Raw genomic sequence first — 27,432 nt, 5'->3', positions numbered from 1 at the left:
CAGGAACATAGAATTTACATACATACTAAAATAACAGTAGAAAAATGAACAAAACGGTGGTACAATGTACGAATGAGGGTGCAACACATTAATGGTTTCAATTTTTCAATGAATAAACTGCAGAAAGCTGCATATGTGTCACTTTATGTTATATATTATGTGAAAACTTCCACCCGTGGGTATCAATAAGGTTTTATCTTATCATATTTCATTTTATAAATTACGAGCATAGACACATAGAGCAGGGTGAATAAACTGTATGAAGGGGTGATCACACTGTAGGTAGGAGATGTAATTAAAAAAAGAGAATAGAAACAATGGTGTGCGTTTGAGGTGTATGATAATAGTGCGGGATGATAATCCCTTGTTCTATAAAAAATATAATATGCCAGAATTCTTTAGTTTAAAATACCCAGCAACATAATGAAGAAGCAACTCACATAACTGACTCTGCCCTGTTTGTCTTGACTGAAGCGACGTTATGAAACGAGAGTAGGGGGTGTTGGTAAATCTGGGATCATTCAGACCACTTGGGGGACTCGGGTATCCCAGATCCAGATCAAGAGGAGGAGCCTCAGTGGAGGAAGTAGCTCCACAGCTTGGATGTGTGCGTGTGTGTGTGTGGAGCAGTTACCTCCATGGTGAGAGTGTCGCTAACCACTGGATTGTTAAACGACAAGCAAAAAGACATCCTCGGGAGGGAACCACACGCGGACTCGCACTCGAGGAGTTGAAGATTTAGTTTTTGTACCCCCTTCGGTACAGGTTGAAGCGGTGCAGCCGGTCCAGAAGCGAGCATTATGCATTCAGACTGCAGGCTGCTATGGGCAGAGCGGTAATGGTGGGCAGGGGACCGACAGGGGCCGGGGTTCTCGTCCTGTCGATTCTCATCATTCTCACCACGGAAGGCTGTCGAGCGCAGAAAGGTTGGTGCCACACAGCTGCGGTGACAACTGGAGGAGCCAAGTGTGGCCGCGGCGACATGCGGCCATGCTGGCTTAAAGTGTGAACACAGACGTTTAGGGTTAAAGCACGGTGCACTGTTATTGTCCGACTAACTTAAACCTACCTTACATGGCCGTGTGTACGTGGAGTTCCGCTTGGTTTACGCCGCTTGCCGCCGCCCGTCATGTTGTGTTTGGTGAAAGACGGTGTAGTAAAACCAGGCAAACCGGTTCTTAAAAAAACCCTGAGATTGTAAAGGAGTAACTGCTGCTTGGTGGATCAGTTGCTTGCTGAATTAACATGTGGCTTTGAATGATTTGTTAAAAGTTTAAAGTCACAGTCTGTTACTTAGTTGCGTTTACCGATAAGCTAGCTACATTTGAATTCACAGATTTCTTAATGGAGTCTGGGTTTAAATTGTCTTTAGGAGACAACAGCACATTTGGGAGCTTGTGGCTTTGTTTCTCGTTCCAGGTAACCCAATTTAGAAATTACCGTGAACTCACTACTACAATCACGGCAAGCTCAGTATGTTTAGATTGGTATCGGTTTACTTATACCATATTGTACCTAAATTCGACTATTTTGTAGGTTTTTAGAGGCAGCAGCCAACCTCAGGTGGTCAGAGATTGGGGGTGGGGTAGCAGTGGGGGGTATGACTGTAAACACGTGGACACAGTTTGTCATATTTCTAAATTATAATTAATGAATTATAACTTAGTGTTTGTGTGATAATTAAACTCTTCTTAGTAGGTCTGATGCTAAAACAGTAGGGTGGATTTCTGATTGAATTAAGTTGTATTCTGGTTTGTTTTTGAGCATAGTTTTAGGAAGGTAATCTGAACTCCTGCTGAATACCATGCAGTTGCTCAGTATTTGTGAGTCAGAGTGAGGGAAGCAGCTTTGTTTTTGTCCTGTTCATCTGGATAGTGTCCACTGAAAGGCTCTTACATAACTCCAGAACATCCACTTAGCACCATGAAGCGTGACTGTTGAGTGTTATCTCAGAGTCCACAGCATCAACAGACACAATGTCTCTGCTTTCTGACAGCCCAGGGTCTTGAAGACACAAAAACAAACTTCTCCTTAAAGTCTGAGGTCACGATTTTTGTGAAATTGATTTCAAGATTTGTTAAATTGCATTAAATTTTAAGTATGAGGTTTTTAACTGCCAAAAACAAATTAAATCAGATCTTAAATTTTTTGTTTTGGTCAGAATTAGTTTTTCTCTGCAGCACAGCCAAACATTTCAATTGGCTATAAAACCCAAAGCCAACTTCTCTGCTGAACCTAATTACAATACATTACATTCATTTGGCAGACCCTTTTATTTAAAGTAGGGCTGCAACTTACAATTATTTTATTATAGATTAATTGTTTGGTCTGTAAAATATCCGTATGTCTTCAAATGTCTTGTTTTGTTTGACCAACAGTCCGATTATCTAAACATATTCAGTTTACAATCACAAGACAAAGTGATGCTGCAATTCCTTAAATTTGAGAAGCTGGAACTAGAGAATATTTGTTTAATAAATGACTTAAATGATTAATCAACTGTCAAAATAGTTGCCAATTCATTTTCTGTCGATTGACTAATTGAATAACCGACTAATCATTTCAGCTGTAATCCAAAGCAACATTCACACACGATCTTTGGGTTCGGTGTCTTGCTCAAGGTCACTGCAAAACGTGGACAGGAGTCGAACCACCTACCCTCTTTATTTATTTATTTATGGCTGAATCGCTCTTATCACCTCAGCTACAGTCGTCTCAGATGTCACTTAAACGCTACATTTAACGGATAGAAAGGCCTATTTTAGTGAATGCCAGCTACATTTATACTGTACTTACTTGTGATACTGACCCGCAGAAAGAAACGTAAACAAGTACATACAAAGCCGTGTGAAAGAAAAAAAAGAAGAAATGTTTAGATTTATTACACTGCCTAATCCCTCGCTGTGTGTGCTAAAGGAAACTATTGTCACTAAGGTAACATTCATAGATGTACTAGAATTAGCATGCTCCTTGGTAGATCAACAGATGGTAGTCACAGTTGAGCCCCCCAATTTAAAAAATACAAGAAACTTTAGAATAATAGAAATATGTAACTACATATGTGGTGTAATTCTATTTTTTTATTGTCAACAAATCCCATGAAAAAAGAATAACTAGCATTGCATTAGTCTCTCCCGATTTCTGACTTCCTTACCCTGTAGAATACATGCATGTTTTAAAATGTGTTACAATTATATAGTTTCACTCTTAAAAAAAAAAGCTAAATAATTTCTTAAAACAGCTGGCCACGGTGTTTTTTAACAAAAGTGGCAAACCAAAGGAAATAGTATTTACAGCAGCAGGATGGTCAAAATGAACTACAGTGCCCGTGTTCATCGTAATGAAGGAACACGTCACCCAGTGGAACAGTGCGGCTCATTGGTGTGTTTTTAATAGTTTTTGACAACAATAGAGCTCTATGGCACAGAGGAATAAGATCAGACTTTTGCTACACACAAAATACTTGTCAATAGGATCAATTCATTGTTGGTTTTGGTCTTTTCATGGGATTTGTTGACATTATAAATATAAAGATAGCACTAGCCTTATACTTGAACCCTCTGACGTCTGTAGAAACACTGCAATTGAATCAAAGGCTAATAAACAGTGTGTTTACGTAGTTTTTGTGAAAATTTGTCTCATAAATCTTGAGTTAAACAAATTCTAGCTTTGGGCTCATCTTTCCTGCTTCCATCCCGTCTGTGCTTTATTACTGGCGTCCTTTATTTATTTATTTATTTTGCTGAAACTGTGTGTTTGTGTTGTCCTGCAGGTGATGGCTGTGGCCCCAGTGTGCTTGGCCCCAGCAGTGGGACTCTGTCCTCTCTGGGTCACCCGGGGACGTACCCGAACAACACAGTGTGTGAGTGGGAGATCAGTGTGCCCCACGGAAACAGGGTCCACTTTCGCTTTGCCGAGCTGGATATAGAAGACAGCGACTGCCAGGTCAACTACCTCCGCCTCTACAACGGCATTGGACCCGAGAGGAGTGAGATTGGTGAGCGTGACAAGCAGATACTAGACTGGACTTGTACTGATTTGGGGGAGAAACTCCAAATTAAGCAATCTGTTCTTGTCATCTGTTTGCCAAAGTCAGTTTAGATACATCAGACTACTCAATACACAGTGAGTGCCCAAATTAAGAAGCCAGTGTACTGCATCAGATGTGCTTGTTGGACGATCAAATACCTTAGGGAAGTCCCTTCAGTCACTCTGTGATTGGCTTCTCTTTTCATTCTGCACACAACCATTTCTGTCACTTTTTTATGTGAACAACTGAGTGCAACATGAATGCCTTCAAGGAGTTACTGTCAGAAAATGTGCAGCGTTATTCCCATATTTAAACAATATCACGTCTAACCCCTTTCTCTGATGACTGGCTTTTCACTCCGCCTTCGAGTATGGCCGCTCGGAACAACTATAAACACTTTTGCACGTGTTTTATGAACTAGCGTAACCTGACCCTTAGACCTCTCAATCACCAATCTCACCAATCTGTATGCATCTCATTAGCTTCGCCCTGTCTATGTTCACATGCACGGAAGAAACCAGGTTATTGGAAGAAATCAGGTTATGTCATGTTGGAGAACATATTAACATGTGCTGCAATAACCTCTTTACTGTGTACTGCATTAAATACAGCTGTTCAGTATTCAGACTTCTCAATGATTTTGAACCAAGGTTGGAATATTTTAAACTTTATTAAAGATATATGACTGTGTAGCCTGAAGAGATGCTTACTGGATCTTTACAAATAGCCAAACATTAACATGGGGAGCAGACTTGTTTAGAGTTTCATTATTATTATTTCATTTTCAGCATTAGTCGGACTGTGCATTTTTGAGTTTACCTAATTGATTTAGTTTCATAAGCCCATTGCTCGTAGAATTTTCAGACGCCATAGAGGAGGATGTGTTTTTTTGCTTTCACTGCGATCCTTTCTGTCTGAAGTATTTGTTTACATGATGTTCAAGATATCAGGTTGCTGCAGAAAGCCGACAAAACCAGGTTATTCAAGTGCATGCAAACACAGTGACTGACAATGCATCGGCCACATGATAAGCCTGCAGTCTCAGTTGGTCTCATGCCAGAGTGCTGTCGGCCACACTTCCAGGGAAAATCTAACAATAAAGGCAGGAATCTCTGTCTGTATGCCTGTCCTTCAATTTTCTCGACAACCGTTCATCTGATCGACTTCTAGTTGTTGTTGGGTGTATTGCTGAGGACCCATAGGAGTGCAGTGTCAAATTTAGTGCAATTTGGCCAGATGGTGGCGCTATAATAATGAACTTTACGTTTTGGCCTGTAAGTCTCAGAAACAAAATTCTTTTTTTTTTCCTGAATTCACACCCATTTGCGCCTAGATAGATTTTCCGCCATTTTGAATTTCGTCACCAAATTTGGCACAGAGCATCTCTGGACCAAGCCAGAAATATGTCTTTTTTTGGATTTTTGATATTCCATACAGTTTTGCTATAGCTGGCCGTCAAAGTTGATGCTGTAACAGCATTTAATTGGTCATTTTCTGGTTTTTATGGTGCTGTTTAAAAAGTGTCCCTTTAAACAGTTTGGGAAAAGGCTGGATGTGAACTGCAGGGGAGATCTCATTTCACTTTAAGTCTGTTTTGAGGTGATTAGAATTAAAAGAATATGACAACATTTTCAGTTTTAGCCCAAAAATATTTTTTTCAAATGCTCTAAAAGTACACTCCAGGATATCTTGCAGGTCATAAAAAGTCTTAAAAACATTGAATTTAGTTAGTTTGCCTGCTGTTGGCAGTAATGTTGATTATAAAATGTTCGTATCAGCTTGTGGGCTGTCGTGAGACATTATACACTTATAAACTAAAAGCTGGATTGTGACTAAGTTGTGCACACAGGAGGCTCCATTTTTGTGGAGTTTCAGTCAGCACCATCAAAACTGTATCAACCACCGTCACTGCCGCTAGCTACAGTAGATAGAAAGTTCATTGACGCGTAATGGGCAAGTGTTGATTTTTAGCAAAAACTTAAATTAACTTAAAATATTTCAGTTTTCATTGCTTTATTCATTCATCCATCCATTTTCTGCTGCTTATCTTGTTTCAGGTCATGTTCATTTAATTAATTATATCATTAGGAATTATTGTTATATACTGCTGGGAAGTACTGAAAAAAATGGTTTATAATAATAAATAATTCTAGGCTGTATCGTTCCTACTGGTTTTCCATCATACTTTCATACTTTGGCCGGTATGATCGTGAAACAGGTATTGCATTGTGTGTTTTATTAAGAAATTCTTAAATTGAGTGTATGAGAGGTGTATAGCCCTGTTAGTTACACCCACCACTAAACAAGGATTCTTTCTGCACTCTGTGTTAAACTAAACAGTATAACTAACCAGAACCTCTTTGTGCTGTGTCTCCTGTGTCTTATCCTGCTTGTGCTGTTTAACAGTGAAGTACTGCGGTTTGGGTCTGAAGGTCAAAGAGCTGATCGAGTCCACTGGCAACCAGGTCACTGTCCAGTTCATGAGTGGGACCCACCACACCGGACGTGGATTCTACCTGTCCTACTCCACCACTGAACACACAGGTAACATGCGCTCAGCTCACTCGCCTGGCTGTGTCTCATCAGTTGATCATCCGTAGGTCCCAACATGCGTGGGCGGTGGGGGTGGGGGGGTGGGGGGTGGGGGCAGACTGGAATGATGTTTTGTTGATGTCATTGCAGTGTCGAGCTTGGTTACATTTCTGCTTTGGCCCTTGGCGTTAGAGTTGCTTTGGACACTGTGTGTGTGTGTGTGTGTGTTAAAGTCTGATGTGAGTCTTATTACAGCTCTTGCATTCTGCACCACCTCCATAGTTTTAACTGTTCTGAATTAGGTTGTTCTGGAAAGGTAATGTGTGGTGTTTGTCTAAAAGGGTTAGGGTTAACACTGTTGTTGTGTGAAGGCTTTATATCTCTCCATATGTCAGCTTTGTATTTAATGAAAGTCTTGTCTGTAGCTTGACCACTGAGCAGTTTTGGGTTTTCAGAAGGATCATACTCTAATGATTTGTAGAAATTCCTGAAGCCATGTTTCATCCTGTGCTAAGATATTTCTTTTAAGGTTGAAACATGAAATTGCGAAAATTGGAGATTACAAGTAGTAATAGAGTCTATCTACCATTTGCGCTTATTCGGTAAGCTGAGTTTACTTTAAGTCTTAAGTCTAATGTGTGTGGTGGTATAACAGTGGCCTGATGTGCAAAGCACAAGAAAACAAAACATTTCATAAAGCCCATGAACAAATCACTTGGAGCGGCATTTCACAAAACACAGCAATACAGGAAACATATAGACATTAGAGGTCTTCACAGGTCCACTTGGGTTATATTTGGTCCCATCAGGCCGGGTTAGGTCCTGTTGTAATTGTTGTGTGTCAATATGTGTAATACACGAGCGAATCCAAGTGGACTCTGATCCATGTTATCAGCTCTGATCTTGTGGCGCATCACAATCATCACAGAGTCTACAGCCATGCTAGCTGCTCTTTGAGGCTATACTTAGGCACAGTGGTGCTTTGAGCTGAATGCTAATGTCAGCATGCTAACTTGCTCACAATGACAAAGATTACATTCTGACATGTAGCAGGTATTGTTTACAATCTTAATTTTACAATCTTAACATGTTAACATGCTAACATTTTCTGATTAGCAGAAAGCAGTATGGCTGAGGACGAGGTAATGTTATTAGTTTTGCAGGTATTTGGTCATAAAACAAAAGTCTTGGACAAAGTCAAATTTGGATCCTGCTGGCACTAGAGGAAAAGTTATTTATCACCAGAATGGATTAATCATCTGGGGACCATGAATGTCTGTACAAAATTTAATACCAATCCATCCAATAGTCATTGAGATAATTCTGGACAAAAGTGGTGCACCAACCGACTGACCGTCCAACACTGACATCCCTAGAGCCACGCCGCTGTTAGCTGTGGCTAACAAAACGGTGTTGTTTGAGGTGAGATGGAGGGTTTAAACTGTGTGTTCTCTCTCTATTTGGGTTGACTGCATTATGGATCGGGTCTAATTATTCTTGAGTCTGACTGTCCACGGGTCCCTTTTGGATTAGGTATCTGTTTGAAAAGTACTTTATGCATGTTGGGTTTAAGTTTTCCACTGGTCCGTTTTGGATCGTGTCCAAAATTTTGGACCACTGAGGATCTCTAAAGCCCATTTCAGGAAACACAACATGATGTGTTAATGTGTTTTGTCCAGTGTTGCTGTGCTTGCGTGTCAGGGCCAACATATTATTGGATCAAAGAAGATGAGATACATTTCCCATTATCCTGTAAGCAAACGGTGAAAACAAACAAGGAAAAAAAGAGTAACGGTTAAAGATGACTGACCTGCAGTTTTGCGGTAACAATGCTCGAGGCCAAATGAGAGGAGCATTTACGATCCTGTGTTTGCTCACCGTTAAGAGTGTATTTAAACACAGAAAAGGAGCTGCTCTGCTGTGACAGGTATATTTCCATGAGCCACAAATCTGGAATTCCAGCTGCAGTGTGTAGGGTCATCAAGGTAGAGGGCTTCGGTCATCATCTCAAATTATTGTTTTTTCCCCCTTTTTAATGTGAGAACAGACACTACTGACTACAGACGGGTGGTACCAGCAGATGTGTGTATAGCTGTACAAAAAGATTTCTCCACCGCAACTCAACAGTCAATGTGTCCGAGTCTGAGTTTTGTCACATTGCAGCTTTACAGGCCTCCATGTCTAAGTGTCTTAGTCAATTGAGATTGACATTATTGTTACTGTATTTGTGGTTTTTAGTTGTGATTTTTTTTTTTTCATTGGAGTGTGGCTTGTAAAAGATAGCAGAGAGGGGATAGAGGAAAATGAGGACAGACCTTTTCTGAAGTGAGAAGAGTCAAAGATGAAGCCATTTGAGAAGAACAGGAACAATGGGCAAGAGGAAGTGTGAGTAAGTAAATGGAAAGTAATACTATTTTGTGGTTTTATTGTAAGGGAAGAAGCTGCTGAGCTTTCTCTAATGTGATATTATATTACTGAAGAAGTGTGTTACTAAGCCCCTTTCAGACATTAACCTTTAAGTTAATCTGATGGCAAATAACATTATATCACAATTTCCTAATATTCTTGATTTAGTAAATACATTCTTACGTCACATTCTTTGTTAGAGTTTGAGCTATATAGATGGAAAGTCTTTGTTGTTCAACTGACTATAAATGTAAATAAATGCTTCTTTGTTGTGTCGACAAACATTACTGATAGAGAGAGAGAGAGAGAGAGAGAGAGAGAAAACACGCATGTTTATTCACAAACTGCATCGTGTTGTAGCTCATCTTTGAGTGTGCCAACTGCTCCAGGATCAAGAAGACGATTACATTCAGGAAATCTGATTAAACATCCTGCTTACATCTAGGGCTGCAACTAATTCATTCAATTATCAATTAATCTGTTGATTATTTTTTGGATCATTGATTAATTGTTTAGTCTAAATAATAAAAAATAGTGAAAAATGCACAATTTCCCAGAGTCCAAGGTGACGTCTTCAAATTCCTTGTTTTGTGCGACCAGATTTATAGCCCAGAGAAAAGCAATAAATCCTCACATTTGAGAAGCTGGAACTGGAGAGTTTTGCTGTTTTCTTGACAAATTCACTGGAATATATTATCAGAGTTGTTAGTGATTAATTTTCTGGCAATCAACTAATAAATAGTTGATTTATCGACTAATAGTGTTAGCGGTACTAGCATCGTTTGCATTCTTAGACTTTCCACGGATCCCTCTGCAGCCACAGTGCATTTAATAAAATTAAATAAAAAGTGCCAATATGTCATCTAAGTTTTGGTACTGATAACAAAATAGCAATAAAAAAACACCAGGCTTCTCTAATGCATCAGTGTTCTTGTCTTTGCACAAATAACCTCAGAGGACCTGTGCATGAATAAAACACAGTGGGGAAAAATAGTTTATGTCAAATCTGATCTGATCAAAGAACAAGTCAAAAAGACTCTTCCTTCTGACCAAGAATTTGTACATGACAACTTGATAATTGATGGCATAGACATAATCAGCTGATACAAGATTACTGTAGTGATTGTATGTCGTAGTCCACGACAGTGTTTCCCAACCAGGGGTACTTGTACCCCAAGGGGTTCTTGGGGGTACGTGGAAAAATTGTGAAGCTCAGGTAATTTGAAAAAAAAAAAGCAATTATGATTTGAAAATATATCCACATATTTGTGTTTAGGAGATGAATCAACACACAAGTAAGATTACAAATTTGTATGATGCTGATCTTTATAGTTATTGTCACAGTAACTTACCAACTATGGTAGTCTGCACAAGACATGCCTCAGTTTTCCTCCAACCTGAGTAAATTGTAAGTTGATTAAGACTGCAGAAAGACTAGTTAGAAAAATTACAACAAAATGGTTGAAACAACCAGTTTCTGTCACTCCAAGCGGCAGTTGTACAAATGCAAACTTAATAAAAAATACCATTGAACAAACACCATAAAGCCATCCAATCCATCAAAGGCTATGATAAAAGGGTACTTAAGGCCATCTGATAGGGCTGTGGGGGTACGTCTGACAAAAAAGGTTCTGACGTCTAAAATCAGTGCATTTTCTCTTTTAATAAGAATGTTTTTGGTGAGTACTGTGTGAATGCAATTTTAGAAGGATGCACAACATTTCCAGATAAACAGATAAAGAGGAAGGCAGTGATGTGTGCATGCAGGAGGGTAATAATTCTGTGTAATTCATCTTGGTACGTCTGAATCACAACGGAAGGCAAACAAGCCCGTCAGTCGACCCAACCAGTCGTGCCCCCCCCGAAGAACTGATGTGTGTTTTTCTTGTCATGTAACTGACCGTGCAGATGAGCGTGGGAGAGCAGTTTGGACAGCTAAGTAAATCGGTCACCATGGTGACTTGCGTTGGATGGGGGTATTTGTCAGTTTGACTCACCGGTTGGTTTACCAGATAAATGGGTTTTTTGATAATGTGGTCAAGACTCAGCGAGACTGACCGCCACCACGGGGTTTACATAGAATTCCCAGCAGCCCACAGTATCCTGTTGGACATATTTGGTGTGCCTCATCACTGAAACACTAATGTCATTAGCGACCCCCAACACCCACACACACATTTTTGTCCTGTACAGCTTTGATGTGTTCGGAGTTGAGCTGAAATCCAGCTGAAATCGATGAGTCAATTAACCAGCAACAATCTTGACAATTGATTAGCAGTTTGTGTAAAAATACCCAAAATTCACTGGATCCAGCTTCTCAAATGTGAATATTTGCTGGTTTTCTCAATCATGTGTGTTACTAAACTGAATATCATATCAGTCAGTTTGAATATGTCAGCTTATGTCAATTGTGATGTGCATTTTTCCCCATTTTCTGACATTTTAGACACCAAACAATAATTCAGATTAATCAGTAATAAAAATGACAGGGCTGCAAGTAACAAATATTTTTATTAGCGATTTAATCTGTCAGTTATCTTGTGATTGAATTGTTTAGTCCAAATGTCAAAAATGGTGAAAAATGCCCACCACAAGTTCTGAAAGCTCAAGGTTACGTCTTGTTTTGTCTGACCAACTGTCCAAAACCTAAAGACAGCAAATCCTCACATTTGCTTAAATAATTAAAAAAATTAATGGAGTATCACAATTGTTGCCAATAAAGTTTCTTTTGATCGACTAATTGATTAATCGACTATCATTTCAGCTCTAGAATATAATTAGAGTAGAGAGGATTAGTTGATAAACAGAAAAATAATCTGCAATGTCTTTGAATAATTGAATCGTTTCAAACATTTTTCAATAAAAATTGTGAAAAATGCCAAACATTCTCAGCTTTTCTCTGTTTTGTCATTGTAACTGAATCTTTGGGTTGGACTGTTTTTGGACAAGAACTCACCTTGGGAGGGGGTTACTTTCACTATTTTATAGTGTAACGATTAATCGATAATGAAAATAATCGTTTCAGGCCTAGTTGGGAGAAGTACTTTCGATCAAGTCAAATCTTTCTGTGGGACTGCTCTTCATTGCTTTAAATACTTGAAATACCAGATAATGAGATACATGAATTACCTGGGAAAAGGTTGGCGGTTGTCCTCTGGCCAGAGAGACAAACAGAAAGAGGGGGTGACAGATAACAGGAGTGTGCAGAGAAACCAGTTCTGACACTGTTTTTCTCTTTCAGATCTAATCACCTGCCTGGACAAAGGAACTGATTTCCCTGAGGCAGAGTTCAGGTAAATAAAATTTGCTTTGTGTGGATATTTGTGCGGTGATCAAGCTGTCCAATATTCATTTTGTGTGTGTGTGTGTGTGTGTTCGTGTGTGTCTTCTTAGTAAATACTGTCCAGCAGGCTGCCTGACATCTACAGAGGAGATTTCTGGAACTATACCTAATGGATACAGAGAGGTGAGTACATACAGTATACATATGCATGGATGTGTTTTCTTTTTGTGGTAGTCACTGTCCTCAGCAGCACATTTCCAGGTGAGTCATGGTGCCCTTGTGGTCCCCACTCTTACCCCACAGGATCCACCAGACAATCAGAAAACATTGCTCATGTTTTCATGGCCTTGCTTCGTTATTTTTGTCTTTTGCCGCCACACGTTACTGTGCTGTAAGTCCGCACATCTTTCCGTTTGATTCAGTAAGATCCTCTTTCTCTTCCTTGTGTGATCGTTCCCCAGCTCCATGGTATGCGAGTCCTGGAGTGATGACCACACAGCTCCCCCGCTGCGCGTGAGGTCATGGGCGCTGAGTCTCTGGCTGATGACCTCATGCTCAGAGCTCGGGGTTTGTTGAAGGAGTGAGGGAAGGGAGGGAGGGGTGTTGCTGGCTGATGGGAGGACAGGGAGGAGCGTTGGGGTGTGCTTCAGGGAGTGAGGTGCCCCACAGGAACAGAGGAGGGGCAGGGTCAGCGGGTGAAGGGGAGGTGAGATAATAGTTTGGCTGAAAATAATAAGCCTCTAATCCAGTCCAGCTGCAAGAGGGTGCTGAGCAGAGCTGTCAGTTGAGTGTGTGTTCTGGACAGAGAAAAAGCTGGAGAGTGAGTCAGTGTGAGTGAGAAGTTGGAGAAAACCTCTGTGTGTGCATGCATAGGTTTTTATTTTTTGTATGTGTGCAAGTGATGCTTGTGTTTTAGGGGTGTGTGACTGTAATATGGTGATTGCGGAGGCATACTTCAGTCTGTATCACACATGGATCAGCTGTCCCACCCAGACCAGACCCTGCAGCTCACGTTCTCTTTTTTTAAAGAGAGTTTTTCTTACTGTGATCCATGTACTGGTTCATGTATTTACACATCCCACCCATCATATGTCTGTGTTTGTGTGTGTGTTATTTCATGTGTGTTAGTGTGGTTTTCTCTGTTGGACGGTGAGTGCGGCGGTTTGGAGCAATGCTTTTTGTTTGTGTTAGTGGTTTGGTATGGCGCGCTTAAGGATGTGGTGTGTGTTTTTGGGAAGTTTAAGAGTCACAGGGCAAGTGTTGATTGCTAGTGGCTGTGTGTGTGTGTGTGTGTGTGTGTGTGTGTGTGTGTGTGTGTGTGTGTGTGTGTGTGTGTGTGTGTGAACACGTGTACATGTGCTTGTCACTCTGTGGGTCACCAGAGCTTTCCCACAATCTCGTCAGCTGTGAATTCCAGTGTGGGTCTTTTTCAGTAATAAAATTCCACCTCACTCGACCAGCTGTTCACAGGAAGGAGCTTGTGACCGGAGTGTAATCAGGTTTTGTCCATTTCTCAGTAATGTGGCAGCAGGTTTGGACAGGAATGCCGCCTGCAGTGAATCATTACCCTCAGTGCCCCTCAGTATCCTCTCCACAGAGTGATATCATGCTGACTCATCAGCCTTTATCTGCCACAGTCTGAAGGTTAAGAGCTTGTTCTCTGTGATCACAGTGTGAGAAAGTATTGCCTGTTCCCGCTGACTTACCTGCAACGGTAGTACTCTTAGGATTAGGGATGGATGATTGTGGATAAAACCGTTGATCATGATATACATAATTTTATAGGTGATATCAATATATTGTGTAGATATGGTACATTTTCTGGAGAATCAATTTAGAAAAAAGAATGGTTGTTTTGGCCACTCCAGCTCATCAAATACTAATCAAGTTACTGTATTTAATCACATTAATGCAAAAATCATATAAAATCCAATATGACCATTAAGCAGTCCTGATCATTGATTTACAACATTGCTCACAATGGTCTAACACCCACTCACGTGCCTTGAGACTGCTACAACATGTGTTCAGCATTCATTCAGGCTGTAAAAGCAAGCACTGGTATCAATATTAGGACTTGGGGTGGAAATTTCTTGTAATGTTGTCAATGCTAAAGCAAAGTTATGCAGCCAACTTCCAAACTAGTGTGAAAAAAAGAGTGAGACAAGAGAAAGTGGGTGGGCTAACGCAAAAGAAACTTCAGTATACTTTATCTGCTAATTGTTTTAAAGCAGTTACAGTACATACTGAAGTAGACAACCAGAAAACACTTGACTGTGAGTTTCTGGGTGACGACTGTCTTGCTTTTTTAGTCATCTCCCTTTCTAATTCTGTACGTCTCCTTTCCAACATCCAATCAAACGTTGCACGAATTATAAATTACAAAGAGCAAGTGACAGACAGTGACACAGTGACTGTGTTGTTTTGGCTCATGCAAAAAGCTTTTAATCTGTTATCAGTCTAATTCGCCTTATCTTCACAGTTCATCAGATGTGGTGGAAATTGGTTATGTTACTGGCACTGTTTGTTGTAATGGAAATAGAAAAGTGCATAACCCTTAATCTCATCTTTCTTTCCTCTCATTCTGCAGTCCTCTCCTCTGTGTGTGGCAGCCGTCCATGCAGGTGTGGTGTCCAACGCTGTGGGAGGGAGGATCAGCGTGGTCAGCAGCAAAGGCATCCCTCACTATGAGGCCACACTGGCTAACAATGTCACTTCCACTGGGTAAGAGCTTCAGCCACTACAGCACACAAACCTACCCCACTCTGTTCTTTATCTACGTTGGGTATATGGCTCATAATTACTTAGTCAAAAGAATTGATAAGTCTTAGATGTACTGATCTGTGTTCACTTGATCCTCTAATCCTATACTCCTCTCCTACAGAGGAACTCTGTCAAACAGCCTCTTCACCTTCAGGACCAATGGTGAGTTTTTAAATTTCTTTTTACTGAAGCACCATTAGAAGCTGTAATAGTTTTGCAGGCAGAAGTCCTGTAAATGAAATTATTACTGTCAGCATCTGTAATTTTAATTGAGTGTAAATCTTGCCGTGTATGTAATTTTTATTAGTCTGCAGCACAAAATCTGGAGTGAATTACCTGCTGTTTTTACTTGTAGTTCAAACTTGAATTGAATGTAATTCCTTTAACTGCATTAGAGATTTCAAGTCAAACTTAAAAAATGTTTTTTATTACTGATGGTAATGGCCTCTCTGTGCTTGCAGGCTGCTATGGAACGCTGGGTTTAGAGTCTGGTGGTGTCGCGGACACTCAGCTGTCTGCTTCCTCTGTGTGGGAGTGGAACAACAACATTGGTCAGCACAGCGTGTGGGCGCCATTAGGGGCACGGCTTAAAAAGGAGGGGCTGCCCTGGGCACCTTCTCAGAGTGACCAACAGCAGTGGCTGCAGGTCGATCTCAAGAAGGAGAAGAGGATCACAGGTACACAACTACAAAAGTACACACACACACTGAAATTTCTATATACTAAACCCACTACTTTTTATTGAACTGTATGCTATCAGCTCTAGGGATGGCAAGGTCAGTAGGTTAGTCTACTTTGGTCTAGCCTGAAATATCTCAACAACTATTGGATGGATTGGCATGAAATTTTGTACAGACATCCATGGTGCCCAGAGGAAGAATCCTTATGACTTTGGTGATCCCCTGACTTTTCCTCTAGCGCCACCAGCAGATTATTTTTGGCTTTTAGTGCAATATCTGAAAACCTATCGCCGGATAGCCACGAGCATTCACGTTCCCTTCAGCATGAATTGTCATCACTCAATTGATCCCCTGACTTTTCATCACCATCATCGGGTCAAAATTATAATGACCAAAAATCTGCAAAACTAATGACATTCCCGTCAGCCTCAGCTGTACTTTGTGTTTAATGCTAAGTATGAAATGTTAGCATGCTAAACTAAGATGGTGAACAGGGTAAACATTACACCTGCATCATGTTAGCATTGTCATTATGAGTATGTTAGCATGCTGACATTAGCATTTAGCACTGTGCCTAATTCCTCACAGAGTCACTAGCCTAGCTGTAGACTCTTAGTCGTATTTAAACTTGAAGTGGAGCCAATTGTACATCATCTTCTTGTCATCTTCTAGGTGTCACCACCACTGGCTCTACCCTAAGAGAGTACCAGTACTTTGTTTCAGCATACCGGGTCCTGTACAGTAACAATGGCCAGCAATGGTACATCTACAGGGAAGCAAATTCTACACAAGACAAGGTAATACAAGCACAAAATCAATAAACCCTACTTGCTCAACAGTTACGTCATTGGCTTTTATGTTTTTTTTTTTTCTCTCCTTCAAATTAGTGCAAATGGACAAAAATGTGACTTTAGAAGGCTGCAGGGACACATACTTGGACTGTTTCCATAGCAACTGGTATCGACTAAGAGATGTTTGTGGCAGGAAATGAGGGCAGTCAGTGGTTTGAGTTAAGTGCTGTGGTAGACAAGTCCGGACACTTGAGCATTAATAATGAATGGATATGGATTTAGTGGCTTGGTTGTTAGGCTGGAGCTGCTGTCTACAGGCTGCTCTCTGCTGGGATTCTCACAGGCTCATATTGTGTGGAGGAAAGTAGTTATTAGCTTGCCAAGTTGGAAAATAATCAGCCTATAGTGCATTTGTTCACAATCTGAAACAAGAAATGCTCTGCTGAACTTTTAAACTACTACTTCTGTGCTATAGTTGGGTTTGTTCTCTTTTTGTGGTAGATTTTCCAAGGCAACATCAACTACCTGCATGAGGTGAGGAATAACTTCATTCCTCCAATTGAGGCCCGGTTTGTGAGGATAAATCCAACCCTATGGCACCAGAGAATTGCGCTCAAGTTGGAGCTTCTTGGCTGCCAAATTCCTACAGGTAGGTAGAGGTGGTTGGTTTGTAGATAAGCAAATGTCCCATAAAAACAGAATTTAGTTCCGACGAAATACAAAATTTTCTGTAGTAAAATGTTAAAAAAAGAAAAATTCTTTTGACAGCGAGGTGGACAGAGCCGCGGCCTGGGCCAAGGATGTTACCCCCCTCTCGTCATACACCACCTCCTGCGGGTACAAAACGCCCACCTCACCTTGGCCAAACCACACACACTCCAGACATCAGAAACACCACTATGCCTCCTCACACCGGCAAAGGTGGGTCAGATTTTTGATTAAAAAACAAAACAAAACCTTGTTTGATCCCTAATAGAGACGAGCTGGTGTTTATTGAAGTTCTTTTGCTCTTAGATGTGGCGCTGGCGGCAGTTCTGGTGCCAGTGTTGGTCATGGTTCTGACTGCTCTCATCTTGATTGTGGTTTGTGCGTGGCACTGGAGGAACAGGTATGTATTCACATTATCATATGAAGAACAAACTGTTTTGCCCTACATGACCTTATTTTTCTCTCTTCATAGGAAAAAGAGCTCTGAAGGAACATATGATCTCCCTCACTGGGATCGCACAGGTATTTAATCTGTCTGCAGCACAGGCTGATAAGTCTGTATGTATTTCGTGCTGGTGCATCTCACTGTGCATCTCATTATGCTTCTGCTGCAGACTGGTGGAAAAGCATGAAGCAGCTGTTGCCCTCAAAGATGGTGGAGACAGAGGATTCAGTTCGCTACAGCAGCAGTGAGGTGGGCCGGCTAACAGGGAGAGGCGCTGTACCCAGACTACATGCTGAACCTGCAGGTAAATACTGTTGAACATGGTGACTGTTCAAGTAACCAAGTGTTCTTACTACAAGCAACTTGTTGGTTGATGGTTCGCTGTATTCAGACAAGTTGTGTTTCTTGAGAGATGCTTCCATTGTGTCTGTGTAGAGGTTTCGGCTGCAATTAAAGGTGGTACCCTGTGGAGTTTTAATTGTCCAAAAACAGTTTTATTTACATTCAGTGTTTTTTATTTAATTTTTTTACACCAGCTTGTGGTCCTCTTCTTCTCCTCCTTTATCTCTTATTAATAGGTCATTACAGCCACCAACTGTTTCATACACAATTTCTGAATTGTGTGAAAACAAGGAATGTAATTTCAAATCATCATGTATTTTTGCTTAGTTATTAGTATTAGACCTTTTGTAATTTCACATCAATTATTATGGAAAAGGCAAGGTAGCCATTATTTTTTAAATACTCTTTTCTATGACATGCTCTCTTTTCAGAATATGCTCAGCCCCTGGTGAGTGGTGTTACAACATTAGGTGCCCGGTCAACCTTTAAACCAGACGAGGGGCCCGACCCAGGATACTCGGATCCTGACCTGTATGATGCCCCCATTTCACCAGACGTATACCACGCCTATGCAGAACCCCTGCCAGCTTCGGGATCTGAATACGCTACACCCATTGTGGTTGATATGGGTTGCCACCCATCAGGGGGCTCCTCTTTGAACCAGCCTTCCACAGTGTGTAGTTTCATGGGTGCCGGGCCGGCCTCCCTGCTCACACGGACAGACAGTAGCCATTCAGGGAGGTCTGCTTATGATACACCCAAGAATGCCACTGGACAGGTCACACCCACTGAGGATCTGACCTATCAGGTACCTCAGAGTAGCACTCAGAAGCCAACGGGACAGAGCTGAAGAATCTGGATGCACATGGCCTTAATCTGCCCCTCACTGCCAACACAACCCAATGGACAAAGATAGAGGGTTGTTAAAGGAGGAGGACGAGGTGTGACCCTGTGAGCCCTGGAGCCTGGGCTTGAGTCTTGAATGAACACTACCTTAGCTTTAGATTCATCTGGAGATGTCTGTATTGCCTAAATGTTTCTGCATGGCCACAATCTGCTTGTGTAGTGCCATTACAGTCCTATCACTGAAACCACAAAGATGAATGTGTTGTGCCAGGTGTGAGAAGCAGAGATGGAGGGAGGGAGGATGAAAAGGAGAAAGCTGACTACTATTTGATAAAGACTTTGTCTCTGTTCTGTGATTCTTAGTAGTTCTTGCATTCTGTGAAACTGTGATTTCCATTTATCCATTTTTATTCTGTTACATACTGAACCAGGTTCAACTGAAATGTACATGATGATTTACATTCATCAAATCTAAGGGTTCTCTTACTGAATTAATTGCATGTTGCATTAAGTAGTACCCCACATCCACGGTCAAAGATTTCCTCCTTTCTAGAGTAACTCTAGTTTACCAAGGTACGTTTTGTCTTACTTTGTTTAAAAGCATGACTTGAAATTGTGTATAGCTCTAGTAATTCCATTACTGCAAACCTGTTAAAACTGATGATTTACTGATATTTATTTTTATTTCACATCCTGCTGATAAGGAGAAACTCTATAGCCTAAAGTAGAAAAAATAGCCTACCACTACCCTCCCTGATTACAGATCAAATACTTGTGGTTGCACTGTTGTGGATGCCTTACTGACAATAAGTAGTTTGATTAACCTTGTCAGAGGTTGTATGTTAACTTGAAAAGGCTGATTGGGAGGATCGATCCAATGAAAATACTTTTTGTGATATTGAAGATCAAATTTTGCCTTTTCTGTGTTTTATGCAATGTTAATTCACAACAGAACCAACTTTCACAATTGTGCCAACAGCGCACATTTAGCCAAATAAACATCAAAGCAGTCTTAATGTAGGGAAAAACAGTTTTAAAGGCCTTGTTAGTTGATGATGCCCTAGCAAAAAGGTACAGAGAAAAGAGGTAGATGGGTAAATCTGTTACAGATGATAATTTCATAGAGTTTCCTGTGTGTTTGTCCTGAACATTTAGATTTTATTTGTGCATTGTGGTGATTGTCTCATGTTGAAATGGGTGTTTGATCTGTCCTAATGCAGAGTGACTTGTTCCTTCCTTGTATCTATGTGCATCAACATCTGTATGTGTGGTAAGCTGTTTCAATATTTCAGTCCTGTGTGTTGTTTTTTGGATTGGTTTGGATACGGCTTATAGTTGTAGTAGGATGTGTTCAGTAATTGTCTGTAGCACCAGTAGACTGCATTCCTCTTCTGTCCTCCTGTGGTACTAATCTGACCAAACACTCTGTGGCAGGAGTGCAGATGGAGAAAAATGGAACAAGCTGCTTTATAACATTTCAGAATAGCAACCTCACCTATGGGGAAGGCGTTATTCACACAGCTGTGCCACCAATCATGCTTTGATTATGCTCAATAACCAAGGCAATCTACATACATAGTTTTTGGTGCTCCCTGGTCACAGAGGGATTGTGTTTATGTGGCTCTCACTGATTGTATATAGAGAAATAAAGAGTTTTTAAAAGAATGTTTTATTACAATCTTCATCTGTCACCAAAATAACAAAATATTATAGGCCATAACAGACAGTGCAAATTAGTTTGTTTCTATACATACGTGTAGCTAACTGACACTTACAGACTTCACCATTACACTTCTTGTTATAGTTAGATAATTAAGATGGTGTTTGATTTTCAGCCATGCTAGTGGCATGGCAATGTTTGTCTGTTGGTTGACTCACATTCATGTTCCTAAGATGGTGAACATGGTAAACATTATACATGCTAATCATCAATATCTTAGCATTTAGTTGAATGCACTGCTGTGCCTAAGCACAGCCTCACAGAGCTGCAAGTATGGCTGTACACTTCTAGTCTTGTTATAATGTAAAATAGCATAATTTTTAGCATCTATGGTTCCATATAAGAACAAGTTACACTTCACTTGGATAGTCTAGTCAACTAGTTTAGAGTATTTGTAACATTTCAACAGCTAAAAAGTTGAGATTCAACAATTCAGCTGTTTCACAAATAAAGGTTTGGTTAGGTTTAGGCAAAAAAAACATCTTGATTAGGGTATGTTCATGAATTGTCAAATATACTTGAAGAGTTGAAATGTTACAAATACTCTATAACCTATCTGTAGGTGGATTATCCAAATAAAGTGTTACAGAACACTGAGACTGAAACAAAACTGGCTGCACTGGCTAACCTTAATTGTGCTGTAATTAAAAACCTTGTCCACAAAATTACAACTTTATTCAGGCTGACGAATTATCTTTACAGGGATTGTCTCACAGTTGGTGTTCTGTATTCTATGTTATACTTTATCAAAGAGTAGTTTTTCCACTTTGCATTTACTGAGACATGAAATACAGCCTTAACACCATAGTGACTGGATTTTAGTAATTGTCAAAGTAATAATTATAATAAATCTATTATAATTATGTTCATGAATATTAACAGTACAAAAATGGTGTGTTTTAAAAAATGCAAAACTTCAAGTAAAATCAACACACAAAGAAAGCTTAAAGCCTGTGCTAACACCCAGCTTTCAGTGGGTTGTTCAGAGCAACATCATCACAATAAAAGCCATAACACGTGGATCATTTAGTTGATAGGGAAAGTAAATTTCCAGATGTCAAACTTAATTCTTCATTGGTTTTCCAACACGCTGCTGTGGTATTGTATCAAATGAACATTCTTTTTGAAACCATTCTCCTTAACCTTCATTTGCTCGCTTCAATGTTCTCGTCATTTCAGATTTGTTGTCTCTTTAAAACAGCTCCTAAGCAGCACGACAAGTATCCATTTTCAGCTGCTTGTGAGTTTTTCACCATCCCAGAGCATGTCTTACCCTTCATTCCTCCATGTTCTTCCCGAACTTCCACCAGGCCACCGTGAGGGCAACCGCTATCAGTAGGATCAGGCTGCTGGTTACTAGGTAAGCAATGGGCAGGAAATGGTTCTGACCTCCAAACCAAGTCAGCGTGGTCAGCACCACTTCCTTTCTGCCTTGGAAGTACTGCACAGGGAAGTCTGGAAAGGCAGAGGTCAAGGCTGAAAATAGGTGATTGCAAAGAGAAACTCGATGGAAAAAAGCCGACCTGCAGTCGTAAAATAGTCTCTCTCCATACGCTTGTGTTTAACTGTTTAACAGCAGATAAGACAAAGGAACAAATGCACACAATGGGACACGTGTAACCTACTTTAACCCACACCAAAGTTCCCATGAATAATACAGCAGTGAAAGGATACTGTAGGATATCTCAATGCTGTAATTCCCTGCTGGCAGACCCATAGTAAAGGGCTTGTTGGCTCGGTATAAAACCCCATAGAGCTTCTTGAAGTTGGGGAAGGCTGCCTCTCTCATCCATACAATCAGGTCATCATTGATGAAGCCGTTGTTGGTCGGGTTGAGGAGATCAAGCTCATACACAGGCTTCTGCCAGTACAGAGGCTGTGCTGTGCCTACGTAGTAATCACAAATCAGACACGATGAATGATATCTGAAATACTGGAGTACAGACTAAAAACTGAAATACTGAATCTGTGTTTGATCGAGGTTACATTCCTATTTACCTTCAAACACTTGAGCCAGTGTCAAGTTGTCAATCTTTGGGTTGCGGTACTTGATATTTTTGTCCGTATACCAGGTGATACCATTCCTTAACAGAGGGACTGGAACTGGAGGACCACTTGAGCCATGATAGGTCAGAGCGAAGGAGTCTGAGAGAACAGATGTGAGTTAAGAGGCCAGTGAGAGGAAAGTGGAGGGTGGACGTGATGATTGATGATGTGTGTTATGAGTGGTGCTTACCATTGAAGATGCTGTTGGCCACAGCACCACAGGGGGCAATGGGCAGTCCGTTTTGGTCTCTTGCAAAAGGCTCACAGTATGAACTGGGGTTCTAGTCAGGAAACAAGGTTAATGGAGACACCCAGGAAGATTATTTAACAATGTAAAATAAGCATCAAAGCAGAGGTGTACTCAGTACATTTAATCAAGCACTGTAGTATGTACAATTTTAAAGTACTTGTTACTTATTTCAACGTATTTTTGCGTAGTTGTTAAAATGAGCTTCACCTCCACCAACTACAACATTAAAATGCTGCTAGCACAGTAATTAATCAGTAATAAATTACTGCACAATATAATATTGTTGAATTAACACTGAGGGGCCATTCTGCTGCCTAAATACTACTTGATACTTTCTGTACACTTTGCTGTTAATACTTATGCACTTTTATTTAAGTAAGAATTTTAATGCAGGACTTATTGTAAGAGTATTTTAAATGGTATTATTGCTACTTTAACTTAAGTAAAAGACCTGATACTTTTACCACCACTGCATCAAAAGGTGAACAAAGCAGTGTACCACTTCAGTTTCAAACAAGCTATCTGGGGACAAAAAGGGATACTTAGGGGCAGTATTTTCAACATGAATATTATACTGACAGTAAATAGAGTGTCCTAACAATGTTATTGTGATAAATTAATACAAAATATTGTGAAGCTACCTTTAAGTTTTTCTTCCTGCCAACCATCTGTCCATCATCTCTGGAGTTCATATATCTGCGGAGGTTCTGATGGAAGTTTTGGAGGCCATAGTAGAAAAAGACATCTCCCTGGATCCACAGCAGGATACATATCATCAGCATAGGTGTGCAAACAGAAATGCTGAGACTTGCTAGGTTTACAGCATGGACTAGAAATGACAGCACTGGAAATGGGGCATGTTGGATATTGAGTGTTGTGAAGTTGTGAAATTCTTGACCTTGGAATATGGTGGTTTGACATACTAAATGCAGAGTAAATGCAACCACAAGGGGGCACAAGCCAGTGTCTTATTGTGCCAGTCCCAAGTCTGGATAAATGCAGAGGGTTGTGTCAGGAAGGGCATCCGACGTAAAACACATGCCAAATTAAAAATGCGAATCGTGAAAATGACTTCCATACCGGATCGGTCGGGGCCCGGGTTAACAACGGCCGCCACCGGTGCTGTTGACCTACAGGGTACCGGTGGAAATTGGACTACTGTTGGTCAAAGACGAAGAAGGAGAGGAGGAAGGTGTGTTCGTAGGCAGAGAGAGAAGAGGAAAGCTAAGAATGTAGGTCTGACAGTAGGGACTTTGAATGTTGGGACTATGACAGGGAAGGCTAGAGAGTTGATTGACATGATGCAGAGAAGAAAGGTGGACATACTGTGGGTCCAGGAGACCAGGTGGAAAGGTAGCAAGGCTAGAAGCTTAGGAGCAGGGTTAAAGTTGTTCTACCATGGGTCAGATAGGAAGAGAAATGGAGAAGAAGTTATCCTGAAAGAGGAGTTTGTGAGGAATGTTCTAGAGGTGAAAAGAGTATCAGACAGGTTGATGAGTCTGAAGCTGGAAATTGAAGGGGTGATGTTCAATGTTGTGAGTGGTTATGCCCCACAGGTAGGATGTGAGTTAGAAGAGAAGGAGAAATTCTGGAGTGAGTTAGATGAAGTGATGAAGAGCATCCCCAGAGGTGAGAGAGTGGTGATTGGTGCAGATTTCAATGGGCATGTAGGTGAAGGGAACAGAGGTGATGAGAATGTGATGGGCAGGTTTGGTCTTCAGGACAGGAACGCAGAAGGACAGATGGTGGTAGACTTTGCAAAGAGAGGGATGGAAATGGCTGTAGTGAACACTTTCTTCCAGAAGAGGCAGGAACATAGGGTGACATAAGAGCGGAGGTAGAAGCACTCAGGTGTGTCATCTGGAAAGAGGAAAGTGGACAAGGAGACTTTGTGGTGGAACGAGGAAGTTCAGGAGTGTATACAGAGAAAGAGGTTAGCTAAGAAGAAGTGGGACACTGAGAGGACTGAAGAGAGTAGACAGGAGTACAGGGAGATGCAGCGTAAGGTGAAGGTCTTGTATGCTAGGTTGGACACTAAAGAGGGAGAGGTGGATCTGTACAGGTTGGCCAGACAAAGAGATAGAGATGGGAAGGATGTACAGCAGGTTTGGGTGATTAAAGATAAGGATGGAAATATATTGACAGGTGCCAGGAGTGTGATGGGAAGATGGAAGGAGTACTTTGAAGAGTTGATGAATGAGGAAAATGAAAGGGAACGAAGAGTAGAATAGGTGACTGGTGTGGAGCAGGAAGTATCAAAGATTAGCAAGAGTGAAGTGATGAGGGCGTTGAAGAGGATGAAGAGTGGAAAGGCAGTTGGTCCTGATGACATACCTGTGGAGGTATGGAAGTGTCTAGGAGAGGTGGCAGTAGAGTTTCTGACTAGTTTGTTTAACAAGATCTTGGAGAGTGAGAGGATGCCCGAGGAATGGAGAAGAAGAACAAGGGAGATGTGCAGAGCTGTGGCAACTAGAGAAGAATAAAGCTGATGAGCCATACAATGAAGTTGTATGAAAGAGTAGTGGAAGCTAGGCTAAGGGCAGAGGTGAGCATCTGTGAGCAGCAGTATGGTTTCATGCCTAGAAAGAGTACAACACATGCAGTATTTGCTTTGAGGTTGCTGATGGAGAAGTACAGAGAAGGTCATAGGGAGTTGCATTGTGTCTTCGTAGATTTAGAGAAAGCGTATGACAGGGTGCCGAGAGAGGAGCTGTGGTATTGTATGAGGAAGTCTGGAGTGGCAGAGAAGTATGTTAGAGTGGTGCAGGACATGTATGAGAGCTGTAAGACCGAGGTGAGGTGTGCTGTAGGTGTGACAGAGGAGTTCAAGATGGAGGTGGGTCTGCATCAAGGATCGGCTCTGAGCCCCTTCTTGTTTGCTCTGGTGATGGACAGGCTGACAGATGAGGTTAGACATGGACTATGATGTTTGCGGATGGCATTGTGATTTGTAGTGAGAGCAGGGAGCAGGTGGAGGAAAATCTATAGAGATGGAGGTCTGCTCTGGAAAACAGAGGAATGAAGCTTAGTCGCAGTAAGACAGAATACATGTGCGTCAATGAGAGGGACCCAGGTGGAACGGTGAGGTTACAGGGAGCAGAGGTGAAGAAGGTGCAGGACTTTAAGTACTTAGGGTCAACGGTTCAGAGCAATGGAGACTGTGGAAAAGAGGTGAAGAGGCGAGTGCAAGCAGGTTGGAACGGGTGGAGAAAAGTGTCAGGTGTGTTGTGTGATAAAAGAGTATCAGCAAGAATGAAAGGAAAGATGTTCAAGATGGTGGTGAGACCAGCGATGTTGTACAGCTTAGAGACAGTGGCACTGAAGAAAAGACAAGAGGCAGAGCTGGAGGTAGCAGAGCTTAAGATGTTGAGGTTCTCTTTGGGAGTGACGAGGATGGACAGGATCAGGAATGAGTACATCAGAGGGACAGCTCATGTTAGATGTTTTGGAGATAAAGTCAGAGAGGCCAGATTGAGGTGGTTTGGACATGTTCAGAGGAGAGACTGTGAATATATTAGTAGAAGGATGCTGAGGTTGGAGCTGCCAGGCAGGAGGTCTAGAGGAAGACCAAAGAGGAGATTTATGGATGTAGTGAGAGAGGACATGAAGTTAATTGGTGTGAGTGAAGAGGATGCAGAGGACAGGGTTAGATGGAGGCACATGATTCGCTGTGGCGACCCCTGAAAGGGAACAGCCGAAAGGAAAAGAAGAAGACATACTAATCTTAACTCAAGGTCCACTTACAAGCTTTTTCAACGCTTTCAACCATACTTGCATTGCATAGGGTCTCTAGAAAAAGCTTGCACTGTAAGAGGACCTAAAGTTCAGATTGTTTTGTCACAATATGGTGTTAAACTTAAGAGATTGTTACCTTGAATGCTTTCTCAATGGGAAACACCACAGTGCAGCTGCAGGTTTGTGCTGCGTTGGTCACATTTTTACGCTTTTCAAAACATTTATTACATGTCCCAGCCTCTGTATAGTCCAGCTGAGAAGACAGGAGAGTGTTAATTAGAGTAAAATAAATTGAATAAACTGTTCCTGCTTACCTAAGCATAACCTTGGATCTTTCCTCTCTTTGTCACACCCTTTTTTTATTGCACAAGTGCATTCAGTCTCTTCCTCTCTCTCACACACGTACACTTTGTGTATTTTACTACAATATTTCCACATATCAAAAAAACTACTAAATAAGAAAGTGCAATTTTCAGAAACAAACACAAACTCACCTTTATTTCCTGTGTGCGCTGCACTGTAAGAAGCAGCCATACTCCCAGCAGCATACATATCAAAGCCATAAAGTAGAAAAAAGGTAGCACAGTGTTAGCTGTTAGCATGGGAGACCAGGCTGGTAGCCTCTGCTGTTTGAATGCTGAGTTGTCTGGCCTCCGAGCCAAGGGCCCAGACTGGCCCTTCACTTTGCCCATGAGAGGGACCTTCGGTTAGGGACAGAAGAGGAACTGGACAGCTGGAGATCCAAAAAGTGTGTCAAAGAAGGCGCTGCTCTATCTTCTCTTCCTGTTCTTTATTTCAGCGGTATCTCCCTGCACACACACAACTCTGCTTGCCAAGAAATTTTCCCAGCAGGCC

The 27,432-nt window shown here is 41.2% G+C and overlaps 2 protein-coding genes across 3 annotated transcripts; one reads left to right on the top strand and one right to left on the bottom strand.

Moving 5' to 3' along the window:
* Nucleotides 1–516: 516 nt before the first annotated feature.
* dcbld2 (discoidin, CUB and LCCL domain containing 2) lies at nt 517–20,491 on the top strand. 2 transcript variants are annotated; one of them, XM_044218075.1, is made up of 15 exons: nt 519–926; nt 3,773–3,997; nt 6,437–6,574; nt 12,210–12,261; nt 12,362–12,434; nt 14,842–14,975; nt 15,136–15,176; nt 15,476–15,691; nt 16,367–16,491; nt 16,987–17,134; nt 17,254–17,406; nt 17,500–17,593; nt 17,666–17,715; nt 17,808–17,942; nt 18,412–20,491. In XM_044218075.1, exons 1-15 carry the CDS (start codon nt 824–826, stop codon nt 18,828–18,830), a joined length of 2,106 nt encoding a protein of 701 aa, XP_044074010.1. In that variant the 5' UTR covers nt 519–823; the 3' UTR covers nt 18,831–20,491. The 2 variants fall into 2 exon arrangements, with proteins under 2 accessions (XP_044074009.1, XP_044074010.1); XM_044218074.1 differs by having other exon boundaries at nt 517–926; nt 17,500–17,715.
* On the bottom strand, nt 20,477–27,432 carry tmem30c (transmembrane protein 30C). The gene is made up of 7 exons (XM_044218076.1): nt 27,072–27,432; nt 26,714–26,830; nt 23,484–23,591; nt 22,783–22,873; nt 22,545–22,691; nt 22,221–22,433; nt 20,477–22,001 (listed from the first exon to the last, which is right to left on the bottom strand). The coding sequence occupies exons 1-7, from the start codon at nt 27,267–27,269 to the stop codon at nt 21,823–21,825; spliced, it is 1,053 nt and encodes a 350-aa protein (XP_044074011.1). The 5' UTR covers nt 27,270–27,432; the 3' UTR covers nt 20,477–21,822.

This window comes from Siniperca chuatsi, linkage group LG12, assembly GCF_020085105.1.
Source record: "Siniperca chuatsi isolate FFG_IHB_CAS linkage group LG12, ASM2008510v1, whole genome shotgun sequence".
Taxonomy (NCBI): domain Eukaryota; kingdom Metazoa; phylum Chordata; class Actinopteri; order Centrarchiformes; family Sinipercidae; genus Siniperca; species Siniperca chuatsi.
Note: the sequence above shows the minus strand (reverse complement) of the source record. Positions and strands in the feature narration are given on the sequence as shown.